General features: G+C 42.7%; 1 protein-coding gene across 1 annotated transcript in view; it reads left to right on the top strand.

Moving 5' to 3' along the window:
* The window catches only part of SLC39A9 (solute carrier family 39 member 9), a 194,661-nt gene extending 191,294 nt beyond the window's left edge, over positions 1-3,367 (top strand). The window contains exon 7 of the mRNA XM_078659454.1: positions 65-3,367. Within this exon, the coding sequence (XP_078515580.1) occupies positions 65-301 (237 nt within the window). The 3' untranslated portion in view covers positions 302-3,367. The remainder of the gene's footprint in view (positions 1-64) is intronic.
* The last annotated feature ends 13,044 nt before the right edge of the window (positions 3,368-16,411 follow it).

Below are 16,411 nucleotides of genomic sequence, written 5' to 3'. Positions count from 1 at the left end.
CGTTTGATTATAATTTGCTGTTTTCCCATTACAGCCTTCTTACTTTCTTTGTCTTCTGTTCCAGAGCAGTAAAGAAGCCCTCTCAGAGGTCAATGCCACTGGGGTGGCCATGCTTTTCTCTGCTGGTACCTTCCTCTATGTGGCCACAGTGCACGTCCTGCCGGAAGTGGGAGGAATGGGGCACAGCCATAAGCCGGATGCTGCTGCTGCCGGAGGGAAAGGACTCAGCCGGATCGAAGTGACCGCCCTAGTTATAGGATGTCTTATCCCGCTCGTTTTATCAATTGGACATCAGCACTAAACACCATTTTTAAGAAGAGTTCAACATTCAACCAACCTTGGTCCACAACTGCCCTGCTGGGCTTTTCAGCTAAAGGGATGCACATCAGCTGCTGTATCTCTGAATTATTATCCACCCATCTCACTAAAAACTCCCACCTGCGCAGACTAAAGGAGCGTAATGAAATCAAGAATTTTAGGGGAGCCGTTTTTAAAGTGAAGATTGAACATTTCTATACTGTCAGCTCGTTTTGATATCTGTAACTATTGATTTTTTTTTTCCTCGTAACTTTTTTTTTTTCGGTTTTAGTTTCCCTGCCTTTTCCAACTACGTAAAATTAATTTGGATTTTAAGAAAAGTTGGGTTGGGGAGAACTGTTGGGTTTATCATGGAATCTGTCGATGTAAGTATTTTGAAAACTTTTCTGTCATTGTAAGACTCTGAATGGACGTGATGTGGCTATGCCCTTTAAGAAATCTTTTTGTGTTGGGGTGGTTTTAATTGTCTTACGCTGCTCAGGTGTATTGCTGTGAAGGTAGTCTTGAAAAGCCGTAGTAAGGTGCAGTGATTGGTCAGACCACTCTGTATTTCCATTATTTTGGGTCTTCAGCTGCTGTGTCCTTCCACAAGAGGTAGATTTGTAACGAGATGGCTGGAGTTGCAGGAGAGTTACAGGGATGTTTGTGCCTCTCTTGTGTTCAGAAACGCTCCCAAAAAAAGACTAGCTCAGTTAGTCTGGCTTCACTTTGGGCCTGGATATGAACCATGTTGGCCTTAAGCCTGGCTACAAGCACTGATGTGTGGCAGTTGCTTGTCTGAATTTTGATAGTCACTTGTGACTCGTCAACTAGTTCACCAGTCTGATTCAGCTGTAGAATGGGGGGGGAGTGTGAAAGAGACTTACAGCTTGTCCATTATACATTGTCTTACTGCACACGGGCTACCAACATTACCAGTTGACACCAGGAAGAGTCCTGAATCCCTACTAGTTGTTGCAATATGCAATCGTGCAGGTCGGCCACAGTCCTCTGGATGTAGGATCAACACTATTCTGTTAAATTGGGAAAGAAGTGTTACGACTGCTATAAGGTTCCCGTCTTTGGATTTAGACTGGGTGTGTAGAGTGCCTAAATCACAGCTGCCTGTGTGCAAAAGGTTGTTTTCCAGAAAGATCCTGAGGACCTGTATTTCATTTATATTGGCAAACTCTGGTGCCTTTTTGGACTGTTCACCAAATGGGAACTCCTCTCTTACTCTAGAGAAGCGAAGCTGTGCAAATACATAAATAAGCATTGGTATGTTGGGAACACATACCTCTCTTGTCTTGGTGCAGACTGATATGGTCACACAGTGGACACCTCTTTAAAGCCAGTATTTTATTAGGATCTAGGCTCACAAGGAACTAGGAGGGTACGCTTGTACTCTTACTCTTTTTCATTCAGTGCCAGTTTCCATCTGGTGCTTTCCCTGCACATGTAAGTCGGTCCAACCCTTCAGAATGGAGCATTTAACCTTAGTTTTGATGCAATCCCACACTGGTATCATGTCTTGAAACTGGTCGGATTGATACGTTTCCCCATATGTGTTTTAATACTCTTAGGTTGGATGTTGTTTTCCCTTTTAAAATTGCTGTCTCTTGTCTACAACTTTATGGAGTTGTTTTCAGCAGTGATTTATCATGAGTAGAACACAGATTGTCATCACACAAATGCTCTGGCTAAGTTTATATGTCGTTCAGAATCCATTGGCCGTTTCTATCCCTGTGCTGACCTGTTGTAAATTGCAAGCAAGATAGACAGAATCATTATAAAAGTGAAAATTAAAGTAGATGTTTGAGTATCATAATGTAGGATTGTAAGAGCAACTGTTTTCCTTTCCTTCCTATACCATTTTACCATGGGAAGAGAGGAAAGGATCTGTCCACCAGTGTCAGCAGCTTGACGCCGTGGACACAAGGGAAATTAGAGCTTGTTGACAAGTCTTTTCTAATGTTGCCCAGACAGTGTTTCCTGATCATTCTAGTATTTTCCTAAACTGCTTAATTTCTGCTCCTAGTTTATTTAGCACATGAGTAGATTAACAAGCATTTGTAGGTTGCCGCAGCAGCATCTGGAATACATTTTACTTGCCTTTTCTTGGACCGTCTTGTCCATGTTCATAGTTGTGTTCCATGGAAATGTTAATTCCAAATTCCTTTTTATGGTCAGTGTTAAGGTATCCAGATATTTTAAGGTGCACACAGATTGATTTTTGGATAACAGCCACCCCACAACATCTGCATTTGTTTGGTTGATTTACATTGTACTGCTTAGTGTGGGCATATTCTGTGTTATTGAGACAAAGGGGGAGTACTGCAGAGTTCCTCACAACAAATTCATCTCTGCAAAAATACCCTGGCTGTCTCTGGTTTCATTGCCTCTGGTTGATGAGACTGGAAGAGGTTTAGATGAATCCTGGCTGCCATTGATGCACCATCACCTGTGCTTGATCAGCTTCCTCGAGGCAGCATCGGCATCTACTAAAGGTTTTCTCTACGATTTCTGAGTAAGTCATATATGGATGCAGGCATAGTAATATGCCTGCAAATAAAACTCCAAAAGTGACCTTGAATGTCCTCAGAACAGTTTTGCTGCCCAATATTTCCTGTACATTGTGAAATTTAGCGTACCTTAAGGATGCTATTGATAACACGGATACTGCTCCACTCTGGGCTTTCTTCATCAAGCTGCAACCTCGTGGCAATCTGGAATTACGGAAAAGGCTCCAATATTGGCTTTTCTGACTTGTGATGGATTCAAGTTCTTTAGGAGGCCAAGGCATGTTCTGTTTCCCCCACAACATCGAGGAGCTGTTATGTACTTTCACATGATATGACCTGCGGCAGTGCTGGACAAAACAAGGACATTGAACTCTCCAGCTACGAAGCAGGACTTCTTTGAATCAGACTTGATGTACATTGAATCATTCCATCGATGACTGCCTTATTTGTGTTTTTTCACTTTAATTGTGAATAGTAAAGAAAAGAGATTCATTGTTTTCTATTTGTTTTATGATATTAATAAAATTTTATTAGGTGCAGTCTCTAAATCGATGTACAGTAATTGTGCAGATTGGTACACTTGAATGGGTTTAAATGTTGCAGGGCTTAGTTTAACTTTTCCGCAATTCTGTTTTTTAGGGGAGATGTATTTGGATTATTTCAAACGGATTGCTGCCCAAAAGGAGAGACCTGTCCCTTTTGATAGATGGCAGTGCAAGAAAAGATTCTTCCAGTGTTCCCATATTTTCATGTAAAGTATTTCAATTGCTTGTTTCATAAAGAAGGCACTGCTTGTAAGAATGCTTGCTCTCTCGGAGATGGTATTGATGGTCAGTATGCGATGATGTTTTGATATGTCTGTGCCATTCTCCTTGTCGAACACGAATAGTCTGCTTTAGGCTTAAAATCTGAATTAGGCACTTGAAGCATGTGGATGATTTGATGGTCATTGCCAGGACAAGAAGGCTGTGGCTACTATAGACTAATGCTTGGTGAGTTCTTCATGGAAGAAAAACCCATTTGCCACTTATTTTGTACTGTAGCAACCACAAAAAGACTGGGACTGAGAGGACTGACCTCAGTTATGCTAGATTTGACATGGTTATCCTGCCTCAATGCAAGTCTTTAAGTGTTGTTGTACAGTAACGTGACCTAGACTCCAGTATTCCAATAAGACAAATCACCTTCCCATGGGGACAACATATTATCAGAATGTTTGCGAGCGTGTTGTCTAACAAGAGCCCCTTAGTTACCATTAGTCACAGATGGCTTTGTAAGTGAACAAACAAATTTAATTTATGACTCTGATACAGAAATATTAGCTTTTTCATATAGTGTATGGTTCTGGTGGCGTCTCCCTGTTTTCTTGGCGAAGTACCTTATTTATTAGTGAAAATGTATATACGTCAACTATATAAATCCATAATGTTCATGCTAACACATTCTGTCCCTCATCTGCTTCCTTGTACAGTTTTCTTGTACTGTAACATACCACACAGCAAGATCCAGTGTTTAGGGGGAAACATGATTCATGCACTGCTACATCAAATGAGTAGGGAGAGCTAGTCACAATACTTGTGAGAGCCTTTGCCTAACCCTTGTGCAATATACATTTTCCTGGATTTGTGGGAAATGGACTGTTGGAAGAAGGATCCAATTTGCCATTTGCTGGAGTACGCCAGTTCCATGAAAATGCTATTTTTCTAGGTTCTTTCTTTGACAAGCTTATCAGGTTTGCTCATGTATTGCTGCACTCTGGTTCGAAACCGTCCTTTGGTTTCCCCTCAGTGAGCAATTGAGGGGAAACCCTCGACGTTATTGTTCTCGTACAAGTTTCCCTCTTTCTATTTATCCATTCGATCTGGAAAGTCATCTTCAGTCAAAAACATTGTGGGCGGCCTTTGGGCCTAGTCGCGTCGGTCTAGCCTTCTGCCGATGGAACGGACTCCGTTTCAGTTCTGTCCTCGGTGCTACTCCAAGGACCCTCACACCGACCTACATCAAGTCTGCCACTTGTGCCTCACACCGGAGCACAAGGAAGAAGATTGCGAGGCCTGTCTGTCGTTCCGATAAAAAAAAACTCTGATCGTCGGGTTCGATGACCAGTAATGCAGCACCAAAGCTCTCAACATACTCCAGATATCTTTGGAGAAGAATCCGAACACGAAGCGACCGCTGCAGAAGAAGAGGAGGCCTTCTCGTTGCAGAATCTGATTCCAACCTAGAGATCGAACTGCGATCTGAAGACATTCCAGCAGGACAAGGAGTTGTGAGTACTAAAACCCGTACCCCATAAACTATTTTCCATTAACATAAGGCTTCCGCACCACCTCTGCCCCTGGCCCTTGGTTGGCTCTGAGATGATGTTTCCGACACCCTTCCCTCTGGCTCAGCAACAAAACAAACGGTCAAGCCTTTTGGCTCGTGATAGAGTTGAAACAGATCGTCTATGGACCCGAAACATTCCGCTCCGAAAGACCAATCTGGTTCAGAGGCGAGTTCTTCCACTTCAAAATAAAAGTCCAGTTCATAGCTGAAACATTCTGCTTCGAAATACAAAAAGGACAAGTCCAGGTCCCCACCGAAAATTTCAGCACCGAAATCAAAAGAAAATCTTCCAGATCCCCCGTAACCGATCTTAGATGTCATGAAGGACAGATTAGATCAAAACCGAAAAAGCTATACATTAATCCAGATACTGGATACATTTCACCCAAAACTCCTTCCAAAAGGAAGGGCAGTTCAGAGGACACTGGATATAAGATTCCTCTTAAATAGGACTTTGGTACAAGTCCTATCTATCCTACTTTGCCATCCCCTCCACCACCACCATCTTCACCTTTACCACAACAGCCAGGTTCAGACCCACTGCACAAAACACCACAGGGATCTCCTCATACACAGCCTGATTTAAGAGATGGTAATGATGATGATAACAGATCCATGGGATGACTATAATATTGATCCACCCATGGATAATGACCCAGATCTATACCCTGCAAAGCCATCACCTCCAGATGATAATGTCTCTTATCTAGAGCTGATTTCTAAGGCAGCAGTATATCCTCGAGTTAAACTGCACAAAGAAGCTTTGGATGAGAACCTCTTATTCGAGACACTAGGGACTTAACGTAGAACTAGTCAGTCTCACTGTGTTAAAAGGCATGATGAGACATGCAGATTAGATTTTTTTTAGGAACCTGTTCGTGCCTGTATTTTAACACCCAGGGTTGATAAGAAGTACAAACCATCACCCTCTGATCCTGTTTTTATTAAAGGACAACTCCCTTTGGACTCACTGGTAGTGTCTAACGCTTGTAAGAGAGCAAGCTCCCAGATCTCTGGGGATGCACCGCCCCCTGATAGTCTAAATTAATTGGTGCGTTTGGTAAAAGCGTGGCTGCTCAAGCTGCTAACCACTGGTGCATTGCCAATTGATTATTAAGGCTCCATTGTTCTCTGGCCCATGGTCTTCAATAATTTTCATAAAGAATGATTAGTTCCGTTTGCACGCAAGTTTTTGGAAGTGAAAAAAGAAAAGATAAATGTTCTTATAAGCGTTAGTTAAAAAAAAACAGTGCTCTCACTTAAAGGCTGACAAGACGCTCCAGCATCTCAACATGCATCAAGGGGAAAGTTCCTCAGTTCACAAAAGGCTGAAATTGTCAATTCATATCTTTCAGTGTCAGAATTAGTTTTAGTAAAGGTGAAAACTGTTTATTCTACAATGACTCCACATAAGGTTTTGGATAAAAAAATGTCAGCATTGGTACACCACAGATAATCTGCAACTTCAGAGACCGATCAGGTCAAAAATTTAAGGTTCTCTGCTTTGAGGAATGAATTATTTTTCAAGTTGAAGAAAGAAGACACAAAAAAGTCCACAACGAATGATCAGTGTCCCAACTAGCTGAGAAAGATTTTGGTGCAGGAAGGCTTAGCAAAGTTGGATGTCAAATCTGCTAAGACTTGCGGCAGTTAAAACTCAAGAAAAATGTATGAAGCTGAAACAAAGCATTTGATAGAAAATACATTTTTCATTGATACATCAAAACACCATGTCATCGCGAAGAAGGTGAGGCAAAAGTAAATTAGAAGAGATACCGAAGAAAATATGTTCTCCTTTCTCGCCACACTGTCCTCGCAAAAAAAGATATGTAACAAGAACTCAATGCAGGAGATTACAGGTGTTGTGGAAAGGCAAGTATTGGTTGAAGAGGAAAAGGTTGGATTGCCAGTAGGACACAGTCCTTAGACTTTGATGCAAAGCGATACTCTGAGGGCAATCACCCCAAACATTTTAACATATCATGCAGTGTTGAAGCAGGTTGCTAGCACAGATGGTGTACAGTAAGAACAAGGTGAAGTCTTGTTTTTTATTTTACTAGAGACACTTGGTCCTTTACAAAGTAAGTACATTTCTGTTAATGTTGGATAGTATAATGCAACTGAGCAAGACAACTTTAATGCTACACCTACTGCTGAGGCTGTAACTTACAGGGTTGAAACAAAAGGTAGGGATTCGCTCTGTGGCCTGCTGTATGTACGTGTAAATATGGTGCCAAATTCACTAATGGAGACTGCAGTGAAAAGCTTTCACTGAAGGCTCGAAAAATCCCAAAAATTGTACTAGTCCTGCAGGACTAGTACCTTAAAAAAATGTCCTCGACCTAACTGCAACCTACTTGACCTCCGTCTCTGAAAGCGGAGCAAATGTGACAAGATAACAAGATTTAAAGGCATATTTATTGCTTTATTGCTCATTAATTTTGTGAGCAATAAAAATGCCCTTAAATCTTATTATCTTGTCACATTTGTTCCGTTTTCACAGACCGAGGACAAAAGTTGGTTTGTTTTCCTACTCGCCAGAAAGGGCGAGTAGGACCTAAAAGCAGCTTGACCTTGTTAAATTTAGCTCGACTATGTGAGCGGACGAGTAGAATTTTCGAGCTCTAGTGACAAGTGCCAATACGCCAGTTAATTAAAGTTAAAGAATAGATGCCGCAGTCCATAATATAGACAGCACTCCGTCCACACATTGGCATAGATCTCACTAAGCTGCTTTCCTCATACATTTTCAACAAACAATGGGTTGAAGTTAAGGGAATTATCCAACCCATCAGGAAAGAGCTCAAGAAATGGGCTTCTGCAATGGTGCAGATAGTCAAATCGTCTCAAATATTTTGATGGAACAAGCCTAGCAGATCGCAACTCAGTACTGCCACTGCCACAGAAGATGTGCTTGTCTGAAGGTGTCTTGTTTCCTGCTAATGGCCTAAATTGATGGCGAACATTTCTTTGGTATTCTGGTGGATATCATGCTAGAACAATTGAAAGAGCCAATGGCTCCATTGAGGCATTGGTTTACACAGCCTATAAGCTTTGGTCTCGGACACATTTACTAAGGAGGCTTTAGGGGAGGCAGCCTTTTAGTCCTCAGTGATATTCTAAACAGTATTATGAAGGCCTGTCGGCTTTGTTCTTGCAGGAACCCTCGCTATCACAAAGACAGTGTTGTCATGAAAAAGGAAGAAAGATGCTGTACCATCACTAGCGGATGAGCCGTATACTCCCCCCCCCCCCCCCCTTCCCCCTAATTATAGCACTCCTGTCTGGGTATGTGATAGTTTATTTCCAAAAGAGTGGGACGACCTAACCTCTGAAAAGTAAGCAAGTTAGTCAGTCATGATAACTTTATTTTGCCGCTAAAATAACGGCGTAAAATGTATTCTACAAACAATCATCAATATTAAAAACACTATGAGTTAAAAAGCACCTGCCAATATACAAAAGATTTAAATATCAGCAGTGCCCGTTTTGTAATCCTTCAACAACCAAAAAATAAAATTTTGTTCTGAAATTTTTTTTTAAATAAAAATATCAAACGAGCCCAGTCTAAAAACCAACAATTCATGTAAATGTAAACAGGATTTAGTCAGCTTGACAGTTGCTTTGCATGTGAGGGACAGGCTATGAGAGTAATCTCCTTTTTATAAAAGGCCAGAAGAACAAAGCTAAACAAAAACATACCAAGGGATCAGCTAATAACTGGAGATAATAAAGAGCTGGGCGGCATTGTCTGAAGCTAAATTTGCGCATGAGCGGGAGAATATATCGGTTACTTTCCTCAGTGTACAACTTACAAAAAAATACAAAATGAAGATCACGGAGGAGATTGCGCATCACAAGGACAAGGAGGTAGGACATCAATAGATTAGCTATTGGATGGATGGTCTAGCATGAGCGGAGTATATTTTAGTCAAAACCTCAGTAATACATATCTATGTTGGGGGTTCGTGACAAATATCAGGTAAGAGGTTGAAGTTTTATTTATACTAGGGGCTAGGTGATATTGTCTAACTGTATTCATGTTACAGTTGAGCTCCCACCTCAGACAAGTAAGTCCTTGCCATTACAAATCCGTGATAGCGCAAATAATTTAAGTGAAAACCACAGACCATTATATCAAAACCGTAATATAACCAAGGGCCATATACTGTTGTCAGAAGTCAAACCATTGCTTCAGAAGGAAATGTTAGAGGAGGTTCCTGTGTCAGAAATCAGTCTTTGCATATACTCCCAATGTCCTAACCACAAAAAAGAGTGATCGATTATCACCAAATCAATCCTGAAGTTATGACCTGTGGACAGACATGTAAAGTCTAAGAAGTTCAAAATAACAATGATGCAGAATGACATTCCGTGTAAATGATTTTAAATAGGATTAATAAAGTGGGTCTGTGGGTGCTGCCCCATATCTTGTCCTCTAGTTATGTTAATTAGGTATACTTCGGTTAAAGAAGTAGATTAATTTACATTTGATTGAATAATCTTTGGGGACATTGTTTTTAAAATTCCATTAAATATACAGAGTAATGTAATTTCCCAGTGATAGATTTGTTACAGATGTATATATTCAATGAACAACAATTAATGAAATAAATACACCTATAGATAGATTGATAGCTATGTATTAAGATATCGTTATTGTACCATAGAAATAAATAAATGCAAAATTTAGAAGGCTTAAGGTCAGGCTATTAATGTAAATAATCTACAAAGTACACTAAAAGGTTATGGATGTTGTTATAAAGTGAGAAGAGGTTGAGGTTATTAAAATACTTATAGATCGATACAATATATTTAAAGAAAAATCTACATTTTAATATAAAGAAATTCCCAAATAATTCCATTAAAGGTTGGTATAATAATTCTAAAACAATTTATAAATTTGTATACTAAATAAAGATTAGTCTTGGGCTACTAAATGCATTGTAAACTTTTACAAATATTTAAATCCTCTGCTTGCGTGTGAGATGCACAAAATAAATCACTTTCTAGAACACCTATTTATACTTTCTGGAAGGGATAGGGCACATTTACCATATCATGTGCCACCTCCAGTATGGAATTTAAGTACACTTCTCAGTAGACGCATGTTACTTCCTGTTGAACCAATAACTAATGAGACCACTTTCTTAATAGCCATTACATAACATGGTGTAGTAGAAGCTATATTTGCTAATACATTCAGATAAGATTGTATTGAGGACATATCCTAAATTCTCTAGTATTGAATCTTTCATAGATTCACATGCTTGAGTCTTCAGCATCGGCGAGGTGCGACTCCGACAGTAATTATAATTAACGGTTCCTGTTTTCTGTTTTTACAGATAAATACAGACCAAAACCTATTTATTTTTCTGTCTGTATTTATTTTTTAATGTAGATAAAAACAGCAATTGGGTTGTTTTTTGAGTAATTCTAAATACTGTCAGTCATGGCTGCCAAGCGAACAGCTATGCCGATTGAAAGGCAAATGGGTTAAAAAACAAGTCATTTTAGTGAAGAGGCATAAACAGCAGCAGATATGCACATGATTGACACTCTAATGTTGATGTTTTCATTTAAGTGCATTGATTTATCATCTGTGGATTTACATATCATTGATACCTCTCGGTCATTCAACCATGACTGCACATTTATGGGTTAGATAAATGTGGAAATGTACTAGTTTCAGCTTAATTTGTGTCACAAAACCCAAAATAAATATGGATACAGATAAAATTAGCAAAGACTAAATATGGATAAATGCAGACGAAGAAGTCAAATAAATAAACACCCTAAAACTGGGAGCCCTAATTATAATAAGCAGTGTCAATGAAAGCATTGCACAGCAAGTCTATGTATTTGATGTTGGTAACCAATTCACATATTTCTAAAAAAGAACCAAACTTCAGATAATCAAGGAGCGGCTCCTGAAGCACTCTGCCCCTCAAGGGCCACCATACCTCTCGTTTAGAACAACACTTCTTTTGAAGAGAATCTTTCTGAGCCTTGTTCAGTTTATTTTCAGAGTGACCTTGATCTTCTTTTAGCATTTATTTCAACTGTATTTGGATTCATTCCCCAATTATCACCGACGTGAGCTCATTTTGAAGGGAAAATGTGCCCGAATTTGTTATGAGAAGTTTTTTCCAAAATTGTGCATCTTGTAGCAAACTCTGATTATATTCTGAAGACCCCCCCACAAAGTATGCCTTAATTTTCTCCATTCTCATCATAAATCCAAGGATTGTAAGGTATGTTGTACATTCCCAGCAAAAGCTCTTAAGGACACAAAGGTCAGGCTCCTGCTTTGGCTACAAAAGAAAAAGTCAATGCAAAATCCAGCTTCCGTTGATGGAGTGAACAGAACATCAATGCCTCATAAAAAAAATGCCATAAAAGAGAGCACCCAAGAAAAAAAGAATTCATAAAGGAGCCCTCTAAAAAAAATCCAAAAGAGTCTTGAAATAGTCGTGGGTGAGAGTTCTGCTTTAGGTAAAGAGGAACCAAATGGTACAGACCTCCTTCTACGTCAGCAATGACAATATTATCTAGGTCGGAGCCTTCCACACCTATATTATCCTCGGAGCCTTCCACACCTATATTATCCTCATCTTATGAGGTAAAAAGGGGTAGATTTGACCCCTCGATGATGAAGAAAACTTCAACGGAGAAATCATCAGCGAGAACTTTGATGTCATCATCTACAGTAATGACGACAGTATCGTCAACACTTGACAGCCAATTCGTTCACAAAGGTAAAACGGTCGGAGACATTCTTCACCCATCGTAGCCATAGCCATCCTGGAAGGCTACAAGATCACCTGCAGGGACCGCTCCAACGGAGTAGGAGGAGGAATCACCATCGTCCACAGGAACACTCTGAGTCTTGACCAACACCGACGACCCCCTCTGTACCGCCGAACACCCGCACTTCCAGATCCACACCTACCCCAACACCACCCTCAAAGGAACCCTCATCTACAGACCCCCTGGACTCCGACCACAGTTCAGCAACTCCATCGCTGACTTCATCAGCACACACGCCGTCGCCTCCACAGACTACATCCTCTTCGGGGACCTGAACTTTCACCTCGAGAACAACATCAACTCCACCACCCTGATTGACAACCTCGCCAACCTCAGACTCAGACAGCTCGTGACAACACCCACCCACGCCACCGGCCACACGCTCGACCCCATCTTCTCCGCAAGGCCCCACGTCTCCTTTAACCACACCACCGAACCCCTCTGGACCGACCATCGCTGCATCCATTTCACCTTCAGGAAGGCCACCACGCGCCTCCGCACCCAACAGATGCCTCGTCGCTGCTGGGGAAAAATCCCCGAAGACCAACTAACCGCCACCCTCGCCCAGAGCCCACCCGCCAACCCCACTGACCCAGACACCACCGCCCGCAACCTCAGACAGTGGATCGACGACTGCGCCAACACTCGTCCCGCTCAAGACACCCACCAACAGCCACACCAGCAAGAAAGCCACCTGGTTCACCGAAGACCTCCAGGCCTCCAAACGAACATGCCGAAAACTGGAGAAGAACTGGCTCAGCGAACGAACAGGGACAGCTACGCAGCCCAAAAGAACGCCACTCGCAGACACCATCACCTCATCAGATCTGCCAAGAGGGCATCTTTCAAAGACCGCCTAGATAACAACGCACACAACAGCAAAGAGCTCGTCCACATCGTGAAGGAACTCTCCAACACCAACGACATCCTGCCCTTGCAAGACCTGTGCGTCTCACTGGCCACATTCTTCCACCGCAAGATCGCCGACATAAACGACCGCTTCAACGCCACGACCGCCCGACAACCACCGCCCCCACGACCACCACCTGCACTAACCGCCTGCTCTCATGGACCAGCATCAACGACGAGGACACCAGCGAAATCATGAACACCATCCATTCCGGATCACCGCCAGACCCATGCCCTCACCACATCTTCAACAAAGCCAGCACTACCGTCTCACCCCATCTCCGGAAAGTAATCAACATCTCCTTTGAGACGGCAACCTTCCCAGAAAGCTGGAAGCACGCAGAGATCAACGCCTTACTCAAGAAACCCAAGGCGGACCCCAAGGACCTAAAGAACTTCCGACCCATCTCCCTGCTCCAGTTCCCAGCGAAGGTCACCAAACAAATAGTCAACAAACAATTAACCCGCTGCCTCGAGGAGAACAGCATCCTGGACCCGTCCCATTCCGGGTTCTGCAGCAACCACAGCTCCGAAACCACCCTAATTGCCGCCACCGATGACATCAGGACCCTGCTAGACAATGAGGAAACAGCAGCCCTCATCCTCTTGGACCTATCAGTCGCCTTTGACACGGTCTGCCACCACACACTACGCACATGCCTACACGATGACGGGATCCAAGAGAAGGCCCTGGACTGGACCACATCCTTCCTCTCCAGCATAACTCAGAGTGTCCGCCTCCCACCCTTCCGCTCCAATGCCACCGAGATCTGCGGCGTACCCCAGGGCTCATCCCTCAGCCCGACGCTGTTTAACATCTACATGGCACCCCTCGCCCATGTCGCCTGACAGCACGACCTGAACATCATCTCCTACGCCGACGACACCCATCTGATCCTCTCCCTCACCAAAGACCCTCATACCGCCAAAACCAACCTCCACAAAGGAATGAAGGCCGTCGCCGAATGGATGAGGAGCAGCCGACTGAAGCTGAACTCGGACAAGACGGAGGTCTTCATTCTCGGCCCCACCCCCTCAGCCTGGGATGACTCCTGGTGGCCGACTACACTGGGAACTGCCCTGACACCCTCCGACCACGCACGCAACCTTGGGGTCATCCTCGACTCCACACACTCCATGACCAAGCAGGTCAACACCATCTCCTCATCCTGCTTCAACACCCTCGGAATGCTCCGCAGGATCTTCCAGTGGATCCCCACCGAAACGAGAAGAATGGTCACCCAGGCCCTCGTCACCAGCAGGCTGGATTACGGAAACGCCCTCTACGCAGGAACGTCGACCAAGCTCCTGAGGCGGCTGCAACTCATCCAGAATGCCTCTGCACTTCTGATCCTCGACATTCCTCGCTGCAGCCACATCACACCCCACCTGAGAGACCTGCACTGGCTCCCCGTCAACAAGAGGATTGCTCAAGCTCCTCATCCACGCACACAAAGCTTTCCATAACACCGGGCCAGCATACCTCAACAGACGACTCAGCTTCTACACCCCCACCCGCCAGCTCCGCTTTGCCGGTCTCGCCCTCGCCACTATTCCCTGCATCCGAGAACGACCGCCGGCGGCAGATCTTTCTCCCACTTTGCCGCCAAGACCTGGAACACCCTCCCCACCAACCTACGGCAGACCCAAGACCTACTGGCCTTCAGGACTCCTCAAGACCTGGCTCTTCGATCAGTAGCAGCACCCCTCTCCCCCAGCGCCTTGAGACCCTCACGGGTATGTAGTGCGCTTTGCAAGTGTCCTGAATGATTGATTGATTGATTGTCTTCACCGTTGAAGAAGGAAAAAGATGTAATGTTTATTACTGAGAAAGGAATACTGGTTACTATCATACCAGAGCCAACTTCCCCCAGTAAGGTCTCTCCTGTGCCACCTGCACACTTGCTGGATTCGGAGGAATCTGCAGATAATGGTCTGTTTGGACAAGCATACTGTTCCACTCAACTTCAGGTAAAATGCCAAGACCTAGATGAGGAGGACAATCTATATTTGGAAGTGGACTTCTCCTTCGGAGAGATATACATGAAAAACACAGATCCATCGAGATGTTTGCAGATCAATAAGCAAGACATGTGCAGCGAGGAATAGCAAAACCAAGAACATGTCTTGGAGGTACCCAAAGCTCTCATTACAGATCTTTGATAAAGGCTTACGGACTATTATAGGTTATTTCTCAAAGATATTTTGACGAGTCTAGGACAAGCAATCGTGGAAACGCGGCACGATGTGATGGTGCCTAGACAATTGTGAAGTGCGCAATTACCTGAATATGTGAGTTGCAATGGTAATAGCTGCATCAATCTATGTTACCCTAATAAAGTATAAGACAATGCGTGGAACCTATGAAGAGCTTCCCATAAAAATGTGAAGCTAAATGGATAATTAGCTATTATTACTCTACCACATCTACTACCAAAAGATGTGATTAACACAAAAGAAACCTCTTGTGTGTGTAAATTATAAAGAAAAGAGCATCGGTAAGCACACCCTTAAACAGTCAAAATATCCTCAGGTATCGGAAAAGTATGATTTGGTCTGAAACATAAGTACCACACAAAAATCACTTGATTGATGATTTTCTTATAACCATATTCTATTTTATGATCTTAGCCATACTAAAATATACAAAGTCCAAACAGTTGGATTCTTCAATATGATGTTTCTTGTTGGTGTTACATCCAGCATGTAAGACTGTGACTATGCCAACACGTGTTTAGTCTTCCCTTAGACTTTATCAAGGCAATTGCAAAAGCGATCGTGGTCCATCCAGCGTAAAACCATGGACCCAAGTTGTCTATTACTCCAGATTGAATGTGTATCAGAGGCTTTTAAAAAACGCGACTGGTTATCATCAAAACAGTCCACGATAATTTCCAAGGCTTGCGAGTGCACCCGTTAGTAGTCACACTCGTTTCTTAATATCCTCGAACAGAAGGAATCCTTAATCCAACTCCTTTCCATAATTATCCATAAAATAAGCCGGTAGGGAACCCTGATAAGCTCAACTCAGTAATCAAAACGTTTAGTCTACTCCTCGCAGTACTCGCACTTCTTGTTCTGGAGTCAGAAAGAAACATCATATTGAAGAATCCAACTGTTTGGACTTTGTATATTTTAGTATGGCTATGATCATAAAATAGAATATGGTTATAAGCAAATCATCAATCAAGTGATTTTTGTGTGGTACTTATGTTTCAGAACAAATCGTACTTTTCGGATACCTGAGGATATTTTGACTGTGTAAGGGTGTGCTTACCGATGCTCTTTTCTTTATAAGAAATATAAAGTGCCAGGCGGCTGACTGGCTTGCCTTATAGTATGCCTTATATATACTCAAGACCAGATTTGGTGGTGGTGCAGGCTGCCTTTATGGGATTTATGCAGCAAAAAACAAGAGTAACCCATACGTCCCTGTAAACTGGGTATAGCTAATCAGCTTAAGCACAATTGTTCACAAGGATCTCATTTAAGTCAAAAGAATTTTCGCTTTCAGGAAGTTCCAACTATCTTGCAGCGATTTAAAC

The sequence above is a fragment of the Lissotriton helveticus genome, chromosome 9, assembly GCF_964261635.1.
Source record: "Lissotriton helveticus chromosome 9, aLisHel1.1, whole genome shotgun sequence".
Taxonomy (NCBI): domain Eukaryota; kingdom Metazoa; phylum Chordata; class Amphibia; order Caudata; family Salamandridae; genus Lissotriton; species Lissotriton helveticus.
This window is presented reverse-complemented; position numbering and strand designations above follow the sequence as displayed.